The 21,889-nt window shown below is 43.5% G+C and overlaps 2 protein-coding genes across 10 annotated transcripts in view; both read right to left on the reverse strand.

Moving 5' to 3' along the window:
• The window catches only part of SLC9C2 (solute carrier family 9 member C2 (putative)), a 54,622-nt gene extending 46,774 nt beyond the window's left edge, over positions 1–7,848 (reverse strand). Inside the window, exons 1-4 of one of the 4 annotated variants that reach the window (XM_084781930.1) lie at positions 7,730–7,848; positions 6,542–6,714; positions 3,199–3,299; positions 633–761 (exon numbers count right to left, since the gene is read on the reverse strand). In XM_084781930.1, coding sequence (XP_084638056.1) covers positions 633–761; positions 3,199–3,299; positions 6,542–6,677 — 366 coding nt within the window. In that variant the 5' untranslated portion in view covers positions 6,678–6,714; positions 7,730–7,848. Of the gene's footprint in view, positions 1–632; positions 762–3,198; positions 3,300–6,541; positions 6,718–7,709 lie in introns of all 4 variants that reach the window. The other 3 variants (XM_084781929.1, XM_084781928.1, XM_084781931.1) reach the window with 3 other exon arrangements.
• A 2,902-nt stretch (positions 7,849–10,750) lies between these two features.
• ANKRD45 (ankyrin repeat domain 45) overlaps positions 10,751–21,889 on the reverse strand; it is a 36,910-nt gene continuing 25,771 nt past the window's right edge. For all 6 annotated transcript variants that reach the window (XM_084784362.1, XM_084784366.1, XM_084784363.1 and 3 more), the window contains 2 exons: positions 19,672–19,810; positions 10,751–13,922 (listed from right to left, as the gene is read on the reverse strand). In XM_084784362.1, coding sequence (XP_084640488.1) covers positions 13,891–13,922; positions 19,672–19,810 — 171 coding nt within the window. In that variant the 3' untranslated portion in view covers positions 10,751–13,890. The remainder of the gene's footprint in view (positions 13,923–19,671; positions 19,811–21,889) is intronic.

Consider the following 21,889-nt stretch of genomic DNA (forward strand, 5'->3'; position numbering starts at 1 on the left):
CAGGTTCCTTGCAGGGCTCTGCTTACTACAACACTACTCGTACCCTGCAGGCATGGTGGGGCCTTTAACCCCAACAGGCAGAGCCTGGTAAACTCAAGTTCAACATAGTGAGTTCCAGGCCAGCCAAGGCTATATGACTTAAAATAATAATAAAATAAAATAAAATAAAATAAATGAGATCAGGTTAAAAAGGGAAGCAATTACACCCTGCACATCCAAAATACCATTAAATTGCTACAATTAATTTTAATATAAGATGTTAGAAAGAACAGAGTTAAACCAAAACGGGGGGAGGTGTTGTCTGAAGACATAAATAAAACAGTGCAACAAGTGTAATTAAGGAAAAAGGAGAACAGATAAATACAGCAGTCCCAGCAACAGAAAGAAGACACAGTCGAAATGAAATTGGATCAGGACCAGAACCCAGATCCAAATATTTACTGACCTTCTTGTGACCTCTGCTTCAGTTTGCTCCTGAGCAAAACTGAGAGGCTGTTTACTCGGATCCTAAGCATGGGAGGCCCTCAGCAAACACTGATCCCATCCCCCACCCCTACCCCGCCCTGCAACTCTTTTAAATTAGTGGGTCTACAGAACAAAAAAGGTTAGCGGTTGTAAAATGTTTTTTTTACCTGCCATAACACGTTCTTGACTATATAAAAGTCTACATCCAAAGCAGCCACGAATACAATTATAGGTAAAAAATAACAATAAAGTGAAAAACTTGGTGTTTTTAGAAGAGGGTAGACAATTTGGTGCACCTAAAGTAACAAAAGCAAGGTAAAGCGGTCTGTTACTGTGGTGTTTTAGCGCTGCGCCCTGCCCCGGCCCTCCCCGGCCCGCCCCGCCCCGTCCCCCGGAAAAGGTTCGTGTTAGTGGGCTTGGTTCCAGCAGGTGGCATTATTTAGAGGCACTTAGATCATAAGGATGCTAATTTTATCATTGGGCTCTTGGGATATGGGTGCTGTACGGAAGGTCACTGAAGTAGCATTCTAGGGCGTATCTTGTCCTGGCGCCTTCCTTTCAGTCATGGGGCCAGCAGACCTTCACTACCCCATCCCCCTCTGCCATGATGATGATGATGATGCTCTATCTCCCCTCGTACCACAGCCATGGAGACAACAACCAAGGACGGGAAAGTGTGAGACCGTGAGCCAAATACATCTTTCCTCCTTTTGACTATGTGTAAATGTTTTGACTGCATTTGTGTGTGTGTGTGTGTGTGTGTGTGTGTGTGTGTGTGTGTGTGTGTGTGTGTGCGCACCACGTGCCTTCAGTACCCAAAGAGGCCAGAGTAAGGTGTCAGATCCTCTAGAACTGGAGTTAACAAAGTGTTGTGAGGTACCATGTGGCTGCTGGGAACCGAACCCAGATCCTCAGCAAAAGTAGCAAGTGCTCTTAACCACCGACACATCCCTCCATCCCCTTCTTTTTCACTCTCTTCTCCTTTTAAACTGATCTTCTTTCATATGTTTTACATGAACATTGCTTAGAACCTATAATTGGTACTTTCAGAAATAATATCCCTTACATTGGGGTCACCTGAGATAACACTATCCGATCCACAGACAAGTATTTTGTGAGGCTATCAGATACTTATTTTAATATATCTGTTATATTTATACACATATATTTAGAAAAAAAGCATATTTAGTCAGAGCAAAATATGCTTACGTAGTATAATCTACATAAGGCATGGATGGTCGGAAGGTGTACACAGAGTAACAGAAAACACAGCGCTAGTTAAAGTGCTGCACTATTCTCTCCTAAAGGTTTATTCTAGACCACTCCAACTTGACAACTTCATCACCCAACTTCTCTGCACCCCACTTCCTCATCTGTAACGTGGTTAGAGAGCAATGCTATCGCTGCACTCCTGAAAGAATGATTAATGAGCCGGAGTACAGAGCACTTAAAAATGGGCGGCGCAGCCAGGAGTGGTGGCGCACGCCTGCAGTCCCAGCGTCTGGGGAGGCAGAGGCAGATGGGTCTCTGTGAGCTCGAAGCCAGCCTGGTCTACAAAGTGAATCCAAGACAGCCAAGGCTACACAGAGAAGCCCTGTCTGTGTGTGGGGGCTGGGGGAGGGGAGGGCAGCATAAGATGAGTGTGGCGCACGTAGTAGACATTAAAATGACGTTAGCTAGCGGGAGTGGTGGGATCTGGGGAGACTGACAGGAGTTTACAGCCCTAGGTAAATATGCTATAGGTATTATTTTCCATTTAAAAAAAAATGAAACATTGAATGGAGACAAACTGTTAATGCCTATTGTATTGCTGTTAAGGCCAGGCATTAATAAGTTTTAAAAAATGAAGTTTCTTGTGGCTATGTTGTGTATGGTGTATGTTTCGTATTTAATCTAGGAAAATGTGCAATGATGCTTTATCATGAAAATAACTGCTACAGGGGTTGGAAAGATGGCTTAGGAGTTAAGAGCACTTGCTACTCTTACTGAAGATCAATCAAGACATTGACATTTGTTATATTTTAAAATAGCCTTAGTTAACCTGGGGCAGGGCAGACATTAATCCTGTACACTACTTCCCATAGTGGAGCAGGATGGGACCCCTGCCCCACTCCCATGCCATCTGCTTCTGATAATGTCTATCAAGCTACCTCCCATCCATAATCCCAAATACTTGCTCATGTTCTTCATCTGGGCCAACGCCTCCATCCACACCAGCCATGTGCTTCTCTTCCATCTAACCCATGGCGGCCTTCCCCTTTCTCCTCTCTCTCCTCACGTCTCTCTCCTTCCTCCTCGTGGCAGTTTTTTTTTTCTTCTTCCTCTTCCCAGAATTCCTCTCTCTCCCCTAAACCAGGGAACCTTACCCACACCTCTATTTGCTTTGCCCTGCCCAGGTGGGATGGCTTTTCATTAATTAAAAGGTGGGTCACAGAGACAGCAAGCAGTAATTAGCATCAAAATACATCAGACCATCCCCCACCATCTTTCTTTGCAAAAATGCTCAGTGTTATGTGAAATTATTTGAATACCTATTCACATGTTTGTTTGTTTGTTTTAATCCCATGGGGTTGAGGATGTGTGTACTTGATACAGGGCTTCTGTCTGACATGCATGTGGCTCTGAGTTTAATCCCCAGGACTACAGAAGAAAAACAACTTGCACATTAGGAATGGACCTTGTTTGAGGTGTTTGACCTTCAATTTACTCTCTAACTTATTATGTATACAGTACCTCAACAAAATGGTAAGCCAGTCGCCCTGTCACAAATCCTGACAGAGAGAGAATCATCAAGACATAGACCTCAGAATTCTTTAAAACCATCCTTGAAAACCCTAAAAAATAAAAACATAATTTTAAATTTCAAAATAGTAATTACTCTATTCAATTAGTATATATTATATGCCTATGTCAAGCTGTACTGTAACCCATAATATGTGTGTATGTGTATATATTACATGTCAATACGAATAAACCTTATTGAAAGAGATAGGTGATTATATTTTCAAAATAATGTAATATTCAGCATAGTTATTTAATTTCCAACTTCTTCTGAGTCATAGGATGTGTGGAAAGTTAATAATTATTACAAATTCTATTTGGATTTGGGATTTTGTGCATGCGTGTGTGCATGCATGTGTGCATGTGCATGTGTGTGCACGTGTGGTGGGTGCGTGTGCGCGCGCGCGCGCGCGCGTGTGTGTGTGTGTGTGTGTGTGTGTGTGTGTGTGTGTGTGTAGAATTCAAGCACTCTACACACTTGTGGACTTGGTTCTCCCCCTCCACCTTCGGTGGGTTCTGGGGATTGAACTCAGGTGGACAGGGTTGTGTGGCAAGTGCTTTCACCTCCTGGAACCATCTCACAAGTGCAGTCTGTGAAGTACAAGATACACATAATCAAGCACCCCGCACACAAGAATATGGGAACCATGGAGGCTCCACCAGCTCACACTTGATCACTGGGAACACGTTAGGACCGTTCTTTAGGCATCTTACCAATATGGTGAAAATTAAGGAAGAGGCCAAATTCAATATCCATACAGTTAATCTTATGTTAGTAACTATTTTGTGCTAAAATTACATATACTCCTGAAAGACAGAAATGCTTGAAACTGACTGTACTGATCATCAGGTAGGCTCCTCTACAGGACAAGTCACAAAAAGCACTTGTCACTGTCTGGCTGCCTTTAAGCCTGCTCCATCCAAGACTATTCATTTCTCTCCACCAAGAGACGCAAGATGGAGAGACTAGAACCCTGTGCGTTTGTGCATACAGCAAGACTCACTGACAGCCTAGATTCGGTACTTCCTGCCTCGCCACCCGAGGTTGAACCAAATCAGTAAATAATTGTTGAATATTTCTTATGCTTGAGTCCAGGTAATGAGCTGGTTCCCCCACCATCTATGCAATGCCCTTTGCTACTGGCTACTCATCTTTACATCCTCAGGATGTATGTAGAGTTGCCAAGGCTCACGGTCAGCAAAGTCATTAGGGAATGTATTAAAACTCTCCAGATGAAGATATTCTTTACACACATTTGTTTCATTATTCAGTTCCTTGCTAGTCTTCCTGACTCCAGAAATTTCCTACGTAAATTTCAGAGTCCTAGAAACTCTCATCACAGGAGTTAGCTGTAGAGTAAAGCACCTGTGTTACTGACTTTATCTTTACTTTATCTCCGTGAATGCCATTCACTGTGCCTGCTGAATTCTTCATGTTTAGGAGACGTTTCTTACAAAGCCCTCTGTCATTTTCTTCTAGGCAGGTGAAGTGAGTAGAAAATCCCATCAAAGACCATACTAGGGGAATGGACGGATGGCTCGGTGGTTAAGAACACTTGCTAGAGAAATTTGAGTATATGAAAGAATGTTTGGAGACTACCGAATCTGTCACTGTTCCCCTTGCCCTTAGTCCTCAAGATGCTTTCTGGCCATGACAAAATGTCAAACACTTTTTAAAAATAATAATAATAGCCTGGGTTCTTGGTCAAACTTTCAAGACTCCTAATAAAGCCCCATGGTGTATTTTTAAGTTTCAAATGATCTTTAAAATAATCTCTATACTTCCATTCCTAATGTGAAAGTTCTTAGCTTCCTGTAGTGGGACCAGGGCCTATAAAATGCCCCTTACTATTTTCACTTAATAATTTATTTCACTATGCTTATTTTACTTTACTCCTTTGTTAATAATTTGATATTTTTGCACTACTGGAGATTGAGCCTGGAGCCTCACCCACGTTAGGCAAGTGTTTTGTGCTGCGCTGTATCACCAGCCCTTCATTCACTTTGTTACTTCCCCCCTATTACTTTTCACATTTCGGTGAATCTCATTGAAGATTGTTTTAAAGTGTCTAGTAAGTCTAAAGCCGAAGGAGATTCATAATTATTAAAAAATTAAATCATGGGCTGGAGAGGTGGCTCAGAGGCTAAGACCACTGTCTGCTCTTCCGGAGGGCTCACAATCCCAAGCACGCACACGAAGTCCATAAACGTCCCTAACTCCAGTTACAGACCGCTTATGGCCTCTGCCAGCACTGCACCCATGTGTTGCACAAACATTCATGCAGACAAAACACACAAATAAAACAAAGTACTTAAAAAAATTTTTAATAAGTTATTTGGCCCCAAAAATATCTTGTTTCCCTCATCTTCTCATGCTGGCAGATGACCAGCATCATGCTGACACAAAAGCTCAAAAGAAGAAACAATGCTAGAAAGCCAGTGAGCTCTACTGCCAGGTGAACAAAGAAATTTAGAATTAAAATCTCCAATATGATCTGGAGCAATCACCAACAGCTAGATGTAATCATTATGCATTTTACGCTTGTATTAATTATGCTGCACCGTCTCCTGAAAACATGCGTGATGATTGTGATTTAAATAAAAGAAACTGCATTTAAAAAGAATAAGAAGGACACTTGCTGGCCTTCCGGAGGACCCAGCGCTAGCATTCATGGCGGCTCACAAGCGGCTGTAACTACACACTTCTAGGGCCTCTAATGCCCTCTTCTGGCCTCTGCATGTACATGGTACACAGACATGTATGCAGGCAAAAACATTCCTACACATATAAAAAAAAGTGAAATCTTTTTTCAAAGCCACAATAAACAAAATTCATTTGCAAATCGTGAACTGTTTGTCTGTGCTCTTTGTCTGGTTGACAAGCTGTGTCCCCTCATCTCAGAGATTTGATTTAAGGTAGGTCTGGTCACAGTAGGCAGTCTCAGGGTCTCCCTCCTCCTCCTCCTCCTTACTAGAGAATCCTGACAGTATCTCTCTGTCTACACTTAGCTCCTTGCCTCAAAATTATTTGTTTGCCTACCTCCCACGAGAGACCTCCATGATGGCAGACAGTCTCACTCTCCTTAATGCACCTACAACCCTACCAGGCTCAGCCAGCGTTACTGAATGAAGGGTTATACACAAGCGCCCCTTAGAAACGGAGTGAAGCTGTACCGATTGGTGGCCTTCATTCACAGCTTGAGGGTCCACTGGCTACTCTGGATGTAGCTGCGATCTCATCCTACAGTGAGAAAAGGTTCTAAGGATGGAGGAAGGGTCTCACAGAGCTACTTACCTCCCAAAACGACGGTGGCACTGATAAGAACCGTGAAATGCTTCTGGACCACAAAGTAATCAGCTGGCCTCCCACAGAGTAAGTCAGGCATGCTGCCTTTATTTGTTGCCCAGAAAGAAAAACTGTTGTTTGGCATTGCTTTTTCAGGACTAACTCGCACTACAGCGACTATCCTGCTGTGATATGGGGGAAGAAAAAAAAAAAAGCATGAGACTGGCTGGGATCCGGTTCCTCCATCCTCCACCTGTCTAAAGCGGGTACCACACTGAGATCCGAGCGCATCACTGTGTCCTTCATGCCTCCAGCAATATTTACAGGGAACTAACAACAGTCGTGCTGGTGTTTTGTCCTCGAGGTACTGCCTACACAAGGATCCTGACTGTAGTGTTGTTGTGGCGATCTGAGCACGCGCTTGCTTGGAGCAGTGAGTCGTTCAAAGGCTGAGACTGAGTTTCTGACTTCCAATAAGGCAGTAAAACACAGTCTACCGCACAACACAGGTTGGGTAAACACCTGCCGGAGTGAAATCTTTAAAAGGAAAGAAGCAAAGACAAACACCATGCTCCTTGTTTCCCGTGAGTACAAATCACTCTGGAATTCTGCCTTATTCTCCAACTCCAAATTGTATTTGTTTTCCTCTCTCAGCAAATAAAAAAACAAGGTGAGTTGCATCATAACAGTTAAGGTTGGAGTGAGGACAGGAGTAAACAATGTTCTAAAAAGAAGCCTGAAAAGACTGAGGCTTGGTTGTGTTGACGCCTCTGATTAAATTAGGAAAAAGGACCTCTTTCCTCTGGGCCATGAAGCCGGGCAACAGGCACGTGGCTTGTCATATCAACAGCAGGCTGGAGGCGCCCACTGAGTTGGTGCCTTGTGTAAGACATAGCCCTACATGTATGGGATGGTCCCGAGAAGGACTTGCGTTGTTTTGCTTTTCCTTACAGCTAGCCTTAACCTAAGACCTCCTGAAGGTCCTGAAGTAGCCCGGGGAACAAACTTTATCTTTTGGCCCCTGTTTTGTACGTGTTCGCTACCAGTCACAAAGATTCTAATACAGAGAATATTATACATTACATCTTCAAGTTACTCCCCATGCCTCAAGCAGCCCTTCCCCAAGCCCTCCTCCTCCCCCCCCCCGCTCCCGCCCCCCCCCCACCATGTAATTGACCTTAAAACCAAGTTCTTCACCAGAAGTGTGTGTGTTCTTCCAAGCCTAAGCTGGCTCAGAGTTGAAATCAAAACGCAGCCTTTCAAAAACCCGCAAGAACAGATGGCTCAGTCGCGCTGTCTGCCAGGGCCAGCGCCACCAACTGATACCAAAGCAAATGCTATTTTCATACTGACTTCCTATTGGCTTCTTGCCAACTTGCTTTTGTTCTGATTGGCTGCACTCATTATTCCTACCTCCAATCCAAAAAGAGTGATTGAGTTGCAGCGAAGCGTGCATTTCTTAAAGGTCCCACTGTTGTCCGCACCTACAAACTGTTTAACTGATTTCCTTTGCCTGATGTGACACACGAAAGTCAGACGTGGTGTTTTTAAAACATACATGATGTTTTTCTTATGCCAGTTCTATCCAGTTCAGCCCTAACTCCCTTCAACGCTGCACTGCCTGCTCTCTGACTCATTTTCTTTAAATTAAATTATAGTTGTCTTATAAAACAATGGGCTTCACTATAGCATCTTACACGTGTATATTATTATACTTTGCTCACATCTGTGCCTCCCACATCCCTCTGCCCTTCAGCTTTCACGTCGTATCTATCTTTCCACCCATTACCCTTTTCGTCCCTTTAGACTTCTTTCCTGGTTCCTGATCCGTTCTTAGTCACCACTTTCCCTTTCTTCTTCTTCCCTTTCAATATTTAAGGTTCCCATCTTCCTCCACTCAACTCATCGTTGTATTTTTAGCTATTTGCTTAAAGGTACAATGCCACCCACTCTCCTCAGGACAACGAACTATGCCTAGCACGTTGTTTAAGGAGGTAGTTCCAATCTAACTAGAAACAAATACAATTAACTATTTCTTCAATGACCTCAATCTGAAGTTTACTACCATGAAGAGTTGTGTTGTGTGTGTGTGTGCGTGGTGGGGTGGGGGTGGGGGGTGGGGGTGGGGTGGAGCGGGTTCTATTCTTCCGATGCCTTACTAACCGAGGTTGTTGCATATGGTCTTCCACGGAGCGACAAGGGGAACATCACAAGCCGGAAGCTAATGGAATCTATCATCTTTTGTATCACTTACAAAACTTCGAAGGACATCTCAATTCCTAGAGACTGAATCTCAGCCAACAGTTCTATCAATGCCCCTGAGTTATATTACATCCACATGTCACCTAAAATAGGCTCTGTAACTTTGTAGAGATAGGTGTGCAGTTCTTTTCACACCGCAGGACCAAACTTGCTAGAGAACGTTCACTCTGCTGCCGTCGTTTGCCTCACTGGATGCCCAGCTCACTATGCCTTCTCTCACTTGCCCTTTCACTTTAGAGGGCTGGTAGTCACCTTCACTCCTGAATTTCCCCACACTCCAATCATTCAAACAACGCCTTCCCCTGCTGTGTTTAGCTCCTGTCCCACTGCTGTCCCCTCAAGCTCTCTTGGTTCCACCAAACCCTGTGAGTACCACACTTGTAGTTCTAAGTTTCAAGATTCAGGCTCTCCAAGCCTACGTACCTCAGGAAACCTAGACAGAATTTATGTTCAGCTCTGGCTTAAATGGGGGTGCTGAGAGCCAGAGACAGCACCTAACTAAGCTGCAGGAGTGACCAAGCTCTTTATCACAACCTGTCCTGTAGAATGTTTTATAAAGGCCATAATAAACTGCCATTTTGCCATTTTGAGCAAAGCCAGCAGAAAGAGATTCTGACAGTGGAGAGGCGAGTGTGCCACTGCTGAGAAAGGGACGCATGGAACTTCTGTCTCCATCAGGGTGGAGCCTTGATGGCCGTCTTAGAACATCCAGAAAACATCTTCCCGGCCACGTGTAGACAGCTCTAAGATCTGAGAATTTCAAGGTGCCATTGTCGGTGTTTCTGATTTCTTAACAGTTGCCCCTGTAGTTCTGTCCTGGGTCTTATCTTTTCCTGGATGTCATTTCTTGGATTAAGAATTAGAAAGGCAAAATGAAGAGGCGCTTCAATTTGTTTGCTTGTTTGTTTGTTTTGTGGCTGGAGAGACAGTCATGGGTGCTGGGAACCAAACTCTTATGTTTATGGTTGAGCCTAGCCTTTAGCGGCTGAGCCTTCTCTCCAGCCCACACTTTGATTTCTAACCAAGTAGATACTGGCACATTCATACTCCTTTTCAGTTTTCCTTGAAAGCTGGTGTTTTCCTTTCTGCAGCTAGATTCCTTTCTTCCTCTCACACTTTGGAAAAGGCTAGGTGGCCCTGGGGCAAAGTTGGGTCACAGTCACCTGCCAGGGACCAAACGGCCTGTGGCTGACCCCCACCCATTCAGCATCTGCAGCAAACATCCTGCTGGGCCACTCATTAGGCATGCAAGGCATCCAGCTTAGCCCTGAGAAGAGAGCGATCTGATCCTGAGATAACCACAGAGACATCCTGCTTTGTCTCACCTAGGAAAACCCCTCTCCTTGCAAATGTTCCCGGGGCTCAACCCCAGAAGATTTTGTACTTTTCCATTTACCCTCCCCGCTTACCCCGCCCTCCCTAAAGCAGGTTTTAAAAAGCCTGCCCCCACCCTCAATAAACAGCTCTTGACAAGCTACTGTTCGCTTGAGCCCTGAGTCTCTCTCGCCCATATCTTTAACCACAGGTTGCGACCCCCCTCGGCCCCCCAATAACTGACCAGCTGGACTGGTTATGTGGACTAGTTACGTGGACTAGTTAGTCACTGAATCATTGGGTTTATTACTCAAATAACATCATGGATATCCTCCGGTGACCTCACGATGAGAGCCTTTTTCTCTAGCTTGCAGGGACATTTTCCTCTTCCATATATACCCCGCTAGTAACCTCTTAGAGGATCTGAAGGCATCTGCTGGGACTGTACTTGAGGCCTGGACACTGTCACTCATGTTCTCCACTAGATCTTTGCCGCTTCAACCCCTCCCCCCGCCCATCCAGTTTCAGAACCAAAGCCACATACTCTGGGCTCTGTTGTGTCACTTCACATTTCTGAGTTCCAAAAGGCATATGTTATATTTTGGCTGTGTAACCAATAAATACAAAACTCTGTAGCTGAAAACAAAAACATTTATTTATCACAGAAGTCCATGATTCTGGAAACTGTATCTGGACTTGATAACAGTTTGCCTCTGCTCCATAGAGCATCAAACAATGCCTTGGTTGGAGAATCCGTTTCCAAGACGACACCCTCATAGTCTGGGCAGGCTGGCAGCACTGGCTAGATGGACAGAATGCAGTCAGAGCTGCAGGCTCAGGCCACGGTTCCTTCCCTTGTCTGTCCACCCACGGACTGGCTTCCAAAGCAGCATCTTAAGAGGCTGGGGCAGAAGCCACATCACTTCTCATCACTCAGCCTTGAAAATGACACAGAATAACTTTCAGCTACTGTCATGGGCTCCCTGGATTCAGGAGAGATCAGAGACTCGTATTTCCACATTAGAAATGACAGGGTCACACAGTAAGAGGAGTGGGTGACATGGGGGCCATTAGGCTAGCCTGGACAATAAAATCTACTGCATATTAGAGTAGGTCTACTGCGCTGGAGTAACTGTCCGCCTTTCACAATGTGGGGTTTGATGTTAAAAATAAATGTCAGTCTTCCTACATTGTTCTAGAGCAGTAATTGTCAAAAGTTAGACACTAGGTCAGCTCTGGTGAGAAAAGTGTGCCTAACATAAAATTATATAGGGAAACTTAATGTATTCCGTTCACACTGTCGTCATAGAGTCCCTCGTTTTTTGGTGTTACATGACAATGAGAGCAGGCAGCAGTTGTTACTTAAATAATGTTACATTGATAGAACATCTTTATATTTTTACATATTTTATGACCAGTGAAACACAAAAACCTAAAAAACTACCACCTAGGACTGATCATAACATAAACTAGCCTTTGACTACCTTTCAAATACTGTGGCAGCATTCCTGAATTGTTTAGCATGTGCTTTTAAAAAGTAATTATTTATGCACGTTCAGAAAACATCATGCAGATAATACAATGACATCAAACTCACAGCATAAGGGCATCTAAATCTCCTATAAATCTATAAGTTAGTATGGTAGGTAATAATTGATATCAACTCTCGCAAAACAGAAGTTACAGATATGCAGATACAAATAAGTGCTCAGATTCCCTCATCAAAGGAATCTCTGAAATAAGATGCAAGAATCTCTTGGAAATCACTAAGATCGTGACAGTCAAGAGGGAAGTTTAAGGAACACAAAGTCGCGAGAAGAGAGACATAGAGCCACGTGTCTGCTATGCGTATGGCTTGCCTGTTGGAGGAGTAGGGATTGCAATGGTGCATCGACATGAGCAGTGTTGGTGTCATTTCTGTAACAGTAATCAAGCTCTATAAATGAATGAAGAGGTACTGAGTTCTATGAGTACTAGGCAGTGCTAGGTACTGGGAGTAAGGTAGTACTAAGTGAATCAGTTCAGCGTTTATTTACTGACTTACCTATTCTACACGCTCTTTAGGTATGTGAAAGAGAAAAGAAAAGGTCTTCCTTTCATAAACATCATTATTCATTCACATGGAGAGACGCGCGTGTAAGTAATTATGCAGAACAGGGAATGAGGCTTCTGGCACCATTAATGCCACGAAGAAGGAAGGGTTAACTCTTTGTAATATTGGGGATGGGGATAGTCATGGGGTGAAGAAGAACAATTGTCCCACCAAGAGTAAGAACTGAATCCTGAGAGGCTTTGACAAGGGGCAAGAAGAAGAGGAGCTAGTGAGGAGTTAGAAAAGTTGATTGTAAGAAAGTTGGGGTGTTGGTATAAAGGTGCCAATGCAAGGAATTGTACAAATACTGTGTTAGCAAGTGTATCAAAGACTATAAAATGTCTGAGGACAAAGACTGCGAGACAGAAGAGGGAGAGAGACATTATTCTAGTAGACTGTTAAAAATGCTTCCGCCTTACCTAGAAACAGAAGTGAGTTTTCAGACTTCCTTCTCACTTACCAGGAGCGCAGACCTGGAAAACACTGTTGTATTCATGATCAAGGCTCAGAAATTGTGGCTTAGAATAAAAATAACAACAACAACAAAATGGCTCCTGGCCTCTTCCTAATGATCCCAGGGCTGATGCACATCGAGTATCTTCAAATATACTGTATTAAAAGGGCCAAACACATCTCCTTCTAGCACTGAATACAAAGAGTGTCGAGGACATGGGCTAGCATTAGTTTTTCTGCTGAAGGAGGCCAAATGGGAATTGCTCATATAGTGAAAAGATCTCAGAAGTCAAAAAACTTGGGGAAACATTTAAAACAAGATTACAGTGACCAAGAGAGCATCCCTTAACAAGTATTACTGAATGGCTCTCTTGTTTTCTTTCTCCTCTAATGTGAAGTTAGTTTGCATAGCAAGACAAAGAGGAGAAAGTGATAAAAATGACGAATAAATATTCTCTCTCCTTTTTTAAATATTTTATTTTCTATAAAAACTTTTCCAGAAAGTCACAAAGTAATAGGAAGTTCAGGGTCCTGCTTAACTTGACTAGAAAATAAGACTTTCTGAAGACCCTTTTGGTAACCATGACCTTTAAAACGCAGGCAATATAAAAGAGAACGGTAGGAGATGGCACGGTGCCAGTTACAGTATCTGTATTACCAAACCCCCTGGAGAGGGGAAACTAGACAGCTCTGTGTTTATTACAGACGTTAAAGTAACTGGTCTTTTCTCTGGGACTATATCCCACCTTCCAGGTGAATTTTAATTCAGACATAAAAAGTAACAGCTAAAACCAGAGGACCATGTCCCAACAATTCTTAGTATTTGCTTCTTGAAAGAGAGGGAACAAATGCTTTTCTTTTAGAACTGGACTAACGCATCTTTTAAAAATGGAATTCCCTAGCCAAGTGGAATTTTCTTTCCTTGGATACACAGTGTGGGTTTTAAAGCCTCCCTCAGCTCTTCTAAAGGAACATGGGGTGTGCTTGGAGGACACAGGAGGAGCTGTGCTTGGAGGAGCAGGGGGCCAGCCCCCGATCCAGGTGTGAGCTTTCTGAATAGCCTAACACAAAGCTAGGGTGACTGGATTTGTACCCAAACATTTCTGCAAAATCTTGGGTCTGTTTCTTGAGTTTGGCAGGAACAGGCTTGTCGTATTTAACACTGGAACATAAAGAGCCTTCTGCACCATGTGGCATCTGTAGAAGGTCCAGCCTTGTCTTCTCTGCTGACCACAGCTTAGACTACGGATCTGGCACTTTTCACTTGACCTGAAAGAAGCGGATTTTTAAATAACATTTAATTAGCTTGATATATGAAATACAATGAAACCAACTTTTCAAACAATGGTCATGTAATATCAGAACATCCTAACCTGAGTCAGCTCAGTTAATTAAACCCTAGCATTTGGGTATGTCAGTTCCAATAGTCTCTGCCTTTCCTTTAGTGTGTGTAAAGCTACAGGGACACACTTTCCACACACTCGCTATTCCTAGTGCTTGTTGTACCACTGCCTAGAGGAACTCTGATTAAGATGCTAAAACCTCAGAACATTTGCTCAACTATGTTCATAGCAGCTTTATTATAATAGTCAGAATCTAGAAACAACCTAGATGTCCCTCAACCAAAGAATGGATAAAGAGACTGTGGTACATTTACACAATGAAATACTGCTCAGTTATTAAAAACAAGGAAATCATGAAATTTGCTGGCAAATGGATGGAACTAGAAAACATCATCTTGAGTGAGGTAACCCAGACCCAGACAGACACACGGGGCATATACTCACTTATAAGCGGATATTAATCATATAATACAGGATACCCATGCCACAATCCACAGAGCTAAAGAAGCTAAGTAACAGGCGGAGACAAGCAAGGGGATAACAATTGAGATGCAATCTGAATAAATTAATTTTTTTAAAAAAGAAGCTAAATAACAAGGAGGACCCGAGGGAGGATGCTTAATTCTCATTCAGAAGGGCAAAGAGAATAGACACCGGAAGCAGTTGAAGAGCGGGGACAGGACAGGAGCCTACCATAGAGGTCCTCTGAAAGACTCCACACAGCAGGGGATCCAAGCAGATGCTGAGACTCACAGCCCAACTTTGGGCAGAGTGCAGGAAGTCTTATAGAAGAGTTGTGGGATAGAAGGACCCGGAGGGGACAGGAACTCCACAAGGAGACCAACAGAGTCAACAAATCTGGGCCTAAGGGAGTCTGCAGAGACTGATGCACCAATCAAAGACCATGCATGGAGAGGACCTAGCATTCCAGTCTCCATGTGGGTCCCATAATATGGGGAGTCGGAGCTGCCTCTGACATGAACTCTGTTGCCCACTTGTTGATCACTTCCCCCTGGTGGGGGCGCCTTGCCAGAGCACAGAAGAAGAGGATGCAGGCAGGTCCTGATGAGGCTTGATAGGCTGGGGTGAGATGGCAGAGGAGAAAGGCTCTCTCTTTCTGAGGACTAGGGGAGAGGGGCTAGACGGAAGAGGAAGGGGAGATGGGACCAGGAGGAGATGAGGGAGGGAGCTACAATTGGGATGTAAAGTAAATAAATTTAAGAAAACCAAAATATTTTTTAAAAGATGCTGAACCTCTCTGATCTTCATTTCTTTGTGGTAAGGTGAAGGACCATTTCAGAGGTTCCATCAAGACCCAGCAGAGCATCTTATGCTATGAGGGTGCCTAGAGGGGCAGGTGTGTAAAAGACCTGAGGAGAGAGGCAATTCCTCTGTAGAGGTGAGGAGGAGGGAGAGGGCTGTTGGGTCAGCTCAGTGGTAGTGATGGAATGGGTGGAAAATGGCTGCCTAACCAGTGGCTGAAGTCTTAATTATCTCCCTGCTGGAGTGCGGGGCTTGACTTGCATTAGTTTCCTCTCCCTCCAACCCATTTCATGAAGAAAGCCAGCTTATTCTCCCATGCTTAAGCCCTTTTTTCTCCTGCCTGAAAGGTTTGTTTCTTTGTGTGTTTGAAACAGAGTCTTGCTATGCAACCTAAGGCACGGTCCTCCTGCCCCAGCCTTCCAAGTTCTGGGATTACAGCTACACAACACCAAACCTCTTGTGTGTTAGGGGGGTCAGGGTGTATGGGAACACAACACCAAACAGCTTGGGGGGATTATAGGTACACAACAGCAAACTCCTCATGTGTCGGGGGGGCGGGGATTTATAGGTACACACAGCAGATTGCTTGTGCATGTGTGGGGGGCTGCGGTATAGGAACACAACACCAAACACTTTGTATTGGGGGATTATAGGTACATAACACCAAACACCTTGTGTGTGTGTGGCGGGGGGTGGGGGGGAGTATAGGTACACAACACCTTGGAGGAACAGCGTGTACAGGTGCACCTGTGTGGGTGTGCATGTGGGTCACATGCCTTTGGAAGTTACAGGACAACTCAAGCGTCCTACCTCAGGACATGGCCACATTGTTTTTTGATTCTGTTTCTCGCTGTCCCAGGGCTTGCTGATTTAGCAAAGCCAGCCAGTCAGTGAGCCCAGGAGCTGCCTATCTCCACCGCCCAGCACCCGAACTACAAGCAGATGGCTTTGTGCGCAGCTATTTCAGGGGCTTCGAGGGATCTGTCTCAGTCAGGCCCTCGTGTTTTTGAGACAAGCGTTTTACTGACTGAGCTCTCTCCATACCTAAAAGCTCTGCAATGACAACCCACTGCCCCTAAAACAAAGCTTAAAGCTGTCAGATTATTTTTCGGTAATTTTAATAAAATGATCACAAGCTAGTTTTGTGGCCTTGTTTTCTACCCTGCTGTCACACAGCAACTACAATCAGCAAAGCAGGAGCTCTTCACTTCCTTATTCCCTGATCTGAACCTTTCATAGGTAGCCTGTGCGTTCACCCTAAAACTGTCAAACTACCCTGGCTCCAATTCTGCCTGCTTTGTGGTGCTCTCTCTGTTCCTTTGAGCCTCTCTGAACTTAGTTTACCTTTCCGAGTATCCATGCTTTACTCACAACCTACGTAAGGATCTGCCTAAGGTGCAGCACTCTAGCGACTGTCTCCCCTCATGGTACCTAGGCAGGTGCCACCCATGTGCTCATAGACACTGGTTACATCAAAGCAAGGGCTAGCCTCTCATCCTACCTATACTAGCCAATTGTCTCGGCCTCTTAAAACCCACAATCCCTCTTGACAAACAGAAAAGGGTTAAGTAATAGATACCAGACACACACAAAAAAAGTGAAGTTGAGCTCTATCCCATACCATATACAAAGGGGGAAAAAAAGACAACTCTGAGCAAAAACATAGGTTACATCTTTGGAACCTTGGGTTAGGCAATGGTATCTTAGCTATGACAGTGACAGCTAACTGAGGAAAATAGCCAAGGAAATGAAGACAAACTTGTGCAACCAGGCAGTGCCATGTCGTTTTTATCTCTCAGTAGTCAAAAGAGGAGTGGAGAGCTGTCTGCAAAATCATGGGTTCTGTTTCCTCACAGCACCACACATTATTCTGAGTGGACAGGGCATTGTCTGTTGTGGGCTATGGCAAAGCTGTTCATTAATTGAGCGGTAACACAGACAAGCACCACCCTCACTCCTGTGGCAGTGGCGGGGGTGGGGGTGGGGGGCAGAGATTAGAATTATAATGCCACTCTTATTTCTAGCTGCAATTTGGACGTGCTTCCCTGAGAGGCCAATTTCTTCCTTCTTTCACAGGATGGGAATAATCCCAGCTAGAGCCCTTGGCTTACTCAGAAAATCATCCTAGCAGATGAGGGGCAGTTAGCCAACTTGCCCCTTTTTCTTGGTTACTCTAATTATCCCACCTCTTCTTTCACACCCATCCTTCCTTCAGCTCTCAGAGAGCAGAGAAATGAAGTGCCAGCAGTGGATCACCTCAAATTCATGAACCTCCTGCCTCAGCCTTCCCAGTGCTGAGATTGCAGGCGTTTGTCACCATGTCGAGCTGGGAGTCATATTTCTGATAATAGATTTGTATCCAGAATATATATTTTAAAACTTTTATAACGAGATATCTAAAAGACACATCAAATTTAAATTTTAAAATAATTGAAATGAGTAGCTATCCTGAGTACTTACACAAATAACCAATAAACACATGAAACAATGCTTACAATTATTAGTCGCCAGGGAAATTCAGATCAGAGCATGGTGCCACTTCACATCCACCAAGTGTGTTGAAGATATTTTAAAGACAATAATAAACATTAACAAAGAGAATTTGAAAACTTCATATGCCATTGATGAGAATGGAAAATAGCTTAGCAGTTCCCCAGAAGGCTAAACATAGAGTGCCTTATGACCCAGCAATTCTACACTTGTTTATATCCCAAAGAAAAAGGAAAGAGTGTGGCGATCTACAACAGCTCTTATCAGAACTGTGTACACCGGCCAAAGAGTGAAAACGAAAATGTCCTCTGGTCGACAAATGGACTAAATGTGTGTCCTTACAACAGAATGTTATTCACCCATATTAAGTGACAAAACATGTACAGAATAAAAGAACGAGATGAGCATTACGCCAAGGACAGCAGCCAATGTGTAATTCTGTACACACAATGTGTGATTCTATTCAGGAAGAGTTCAGAGCAGCCAGATCCAAGCTGGGCAAGATGTCACGCCTCTGTAATCCCAGCATTTGACAGACTGAGGCGGGAGGATCACAGCAAGTTTGAGGTCAGCCTAGTCTACATCATAAGCTCCAGCGCATGCAGGACTGCATAGCAAGACCCTGACTCAAACAAACAAACCCATAAAGATAGAAGGTAAAGTAATGACTGCCAGGACTTGGGAGAGAGGGGAACAGAAAATGCCTGTTAGTAGGTGTAGGGTTTCTTTATGAGGTAGATAAATGGCCTAAAATTTAAAATGGTGATAATTATACAGCTTTTTTAATATACTGAAAAAGCACTGATTGGAGCCTTTAAGGGCGAATTTCATGAAAATTGTATGACAGTAAGGCTGCAATTTAAAAAATAGTAGGTATACCTGCTGTCTTAGGGTTTTATTGCTGAGAAGAAGACACTATGACCAAGGCAACTCTTACAAAAGAAAACATTTAATTGGGGCTGTATAGTTTCAGAGGTTTAGTCCATTATCATCATGGCAGGAAGCATGGCAGCGTGCAGGCAGACGCGATACTGGAGGAGCCAAGATTCAAAGCCTCCAGGAGGAGGCTCTCATTCCACTGTGGGTGGAGCTTAAGCATAGGAAACCTCAAAGCCCGCCCCCACAGTGACACACCACCTCCAACAAGGCCACACCTTCTCCTCCAACAAGGCCACACCTCCTCCAACAAGGCCACACCCCCTAATAGTGTCACTTCCCATGGGCCAAGCATTCAAACCCAGGAATCTATGGGGGCCAAACCTACTCAAACCACCACACCTGCCGATGATATTCTGATGTGTATACTTCTTCTGGTCTCAGGATACTATTTCCACAGTAGTTTCCCCCAACCAAAAACAGAATTATAATACTGAAAATCTTTTACACACTCTGCTGCTCTGTCTCCCAGAAGAACATCCTTTCCTGCATGAGAGTCTCTGGTCAAAATCAATGGCATAAGCAGGGCAAGGTGATACCTGTAATCCAAGTACCCCATGGGCATAGGCGACTGGGCCCACGTTGCAAGACACTATTTCAAAAAACTCAAAGGCAGGCATAGGGAGGTCATGCCTCAGCTAAGAGAACTGCATGTATGTGCACCCTCATAACATGCCTGGTGCCCTTGGAGGTCAGAGGGTGCCAGAGCCCTCAGAGCTGGAGTTACAAATGACTGTGAGCCACCACGTGTGTGCTGTGAGCAGAACCCAGGAAAAGCACTCATAAAATAAAATCATCTTTAAAAACGACATAATTATATAAAATCAACAACTGATAAGTGTAATATCAAGATTAGACTCTGGCATATCTTATGAAAAGAATTCAGGTATTATGCGTTGAATGAAGATAGTTAAAAGCATAGTGCATCAGAAAAGCAACACTGAATTGAATTATTGTACTTCCTGACATTCAAGCCCCAAACTCACGCGGTGTAGACAGTTTTGTGAGGATGGGGGCCATAATGTCTTCCAGTTGTTGTTTCTGCTCAAACAGCTGGCTGATGGAAGCTTCTGGATGAGTCTCCAACCACTCGTTTTTCATGCGGCATGCGTTGATGATGGTGTTCTGGGGACAGAAGTTGTGAGTTGACTTCCACTTATTATTTATTGAGAAATAAGACTGTAGCATCTCTAGGATCAACAAGAAAGCTTAGTGGCTAAATGCGCTTTCACCAAACAAGAGTGTGATACCGGAACTCATATGGTAGAAGGAGAAATTCACCCAAGCTGTCCTCTGACTTTAACATATGGGAATGCCAGGGCATATTCTCTCTCTCTCTCTCTCTCTCTCTCTCTCTCTCTCTCTCTCTCTCTCTCTCTCTCTCTCACACACACACACACACACATACACACACACACACACACACACACACACACACACACACACAGTGTAATATTGTTTTTGCAAACTGGAATGTCTCTAAGGCCACAGTATCTGAGAGAACCTCATCAACCACAGTAACTCTTAGGTATGGTTAGCTGTTGAGTATTTGAAGCCGGGCTTAGTGTGACTGAAGAACTAAAATTTAAATTATACTTAAATGTTAATTTTTGGTAACTATCTCTGAAGCAGCATACGGCTTCTGGCTACTGAACCAGTAGAATGAGAGGTCATGAAACTCATCATTGGGAACTGAGAAGCCTTAAACCAGCCTGTCCTTTCTCCTTGATTCCCTTGTGGTTTTTGTTTTGTTTTGTTTTTAATGGAGCCCTCTAGATGAGAGAAGTGTTTGCAAACATTGAAAAAGAGTAGGGCTGGAGATATGGCTCAGCAGTTAAAAACACTTACAGTTCTTTTTTTTTTTTAATAATTTATTTTTATTTTATGTGCCCTGGCGTTTTGCCTGCATATATGTGTGAGGGTGTCTGCTCTCGGAGTTACAGACAGTTGTGAGCTGTTTGTGGGTGCTGCGAGTTGAGCCTGGGTCCTCTGGAAGAGCAGTCAGTGCTCTTGGCCACTGAGCCATCTCTCCAGCCCACATTTGCTGTTCTTGCAGAGAACCTGAGTTCAGTTCTTAGGACTCACATGGCAGTTCACAACCACCTGTGACTTAGTCCCAGGATATCCTGTGCCCTCCTTCTGGTCTCTTCAGGTACTGCACACACATGGTGCATGTGCATACATGCTGACAAACATTCATGCACATTTTTAAAAAAAAACAAATAGAGCTTTAGAAAAATGGTGGATGGTATTAACTACAGGTGGCTCAGTAAAAATGATATCTACTTCCTCTCAGTGGTATGCTAGAGGAGGAAGTTTAAAAAGGAAGAAAGAAAGAAAGAAAGAAAGAAAGAAAGAAAGAAATCCCCTCCCCATCTGACCACACACCCGCAACACATTCCTGATGTCTGCCTCAAGAAAGTTCTCACATGTGCCCTATACCTACAGACAGAATGTGTCAGCCAAAAAAATTTTAAGTGGGAAAGAAAAACATGTGTATTGCACTAAGGTTTATAATAATACAAATTAACATCCTCGTGGTGTGTATTTTCCAGAGTGCTGAATAAAAAGCCATAGATATGGAAGTGTGTGAAAGACAGATTCAAGGAAGTATCCATAAGAGACCCAGAGTGGGGAAAGCAAGTTAATAATAATATAACCTGTTTAGAAGGATCTTAGTTTTATAGCAAAAAGGTCTCCCTTTTAAACCTCTTTTATCTGTATTTACATAAGTAAAAGGAAAAATATGATAAAATCACAAAATTGTTATCAGAATTCCAGGGTATTAAGACTAGAAATGAAAAGGGCATTAAATTCATTCTAGATATTTTTATTTTTTTCTAAGTAACAGTGTGTGCATATCACATTTTAATTGTAATTTAAAGGCTTCTCTAGTAACAGTTTGACAACACACTGTTTCTTCATGGTGACTGTGAATTTTAGATCCAACAGCCCTAGTATGTGCTCTAATCTAATGGGTTCTGGATTTTTTTCTCACAAGAAAATTTTAAAGTTGTTTATGAAGATACAAGTGCAGTGTGCACTTTAGAGAGATTTGCTGGTGCCCGTTAAGGAGCAGCTAACTGTATTTCATCAAATACTATCAGAACAAATACTCAGATCCTACAGAGCAGCACAGAGAGCAACTTAAAGCCATCACACATTTCTAATGCCTGGAGCATATTTAGTTTATAGCTCAGGGTT

Source organism: Acomys minous (assembly GCF_964271855.1).
Source record: "Acomys minous genome assembly, chromosome: 1".
NCBI classification, from domain to species: domain Eukaryota; kingdom Metazoa; phylum Chordata; class Mammalia; order Rodentia; family Muridae; genus Acomys; species Acomys minous.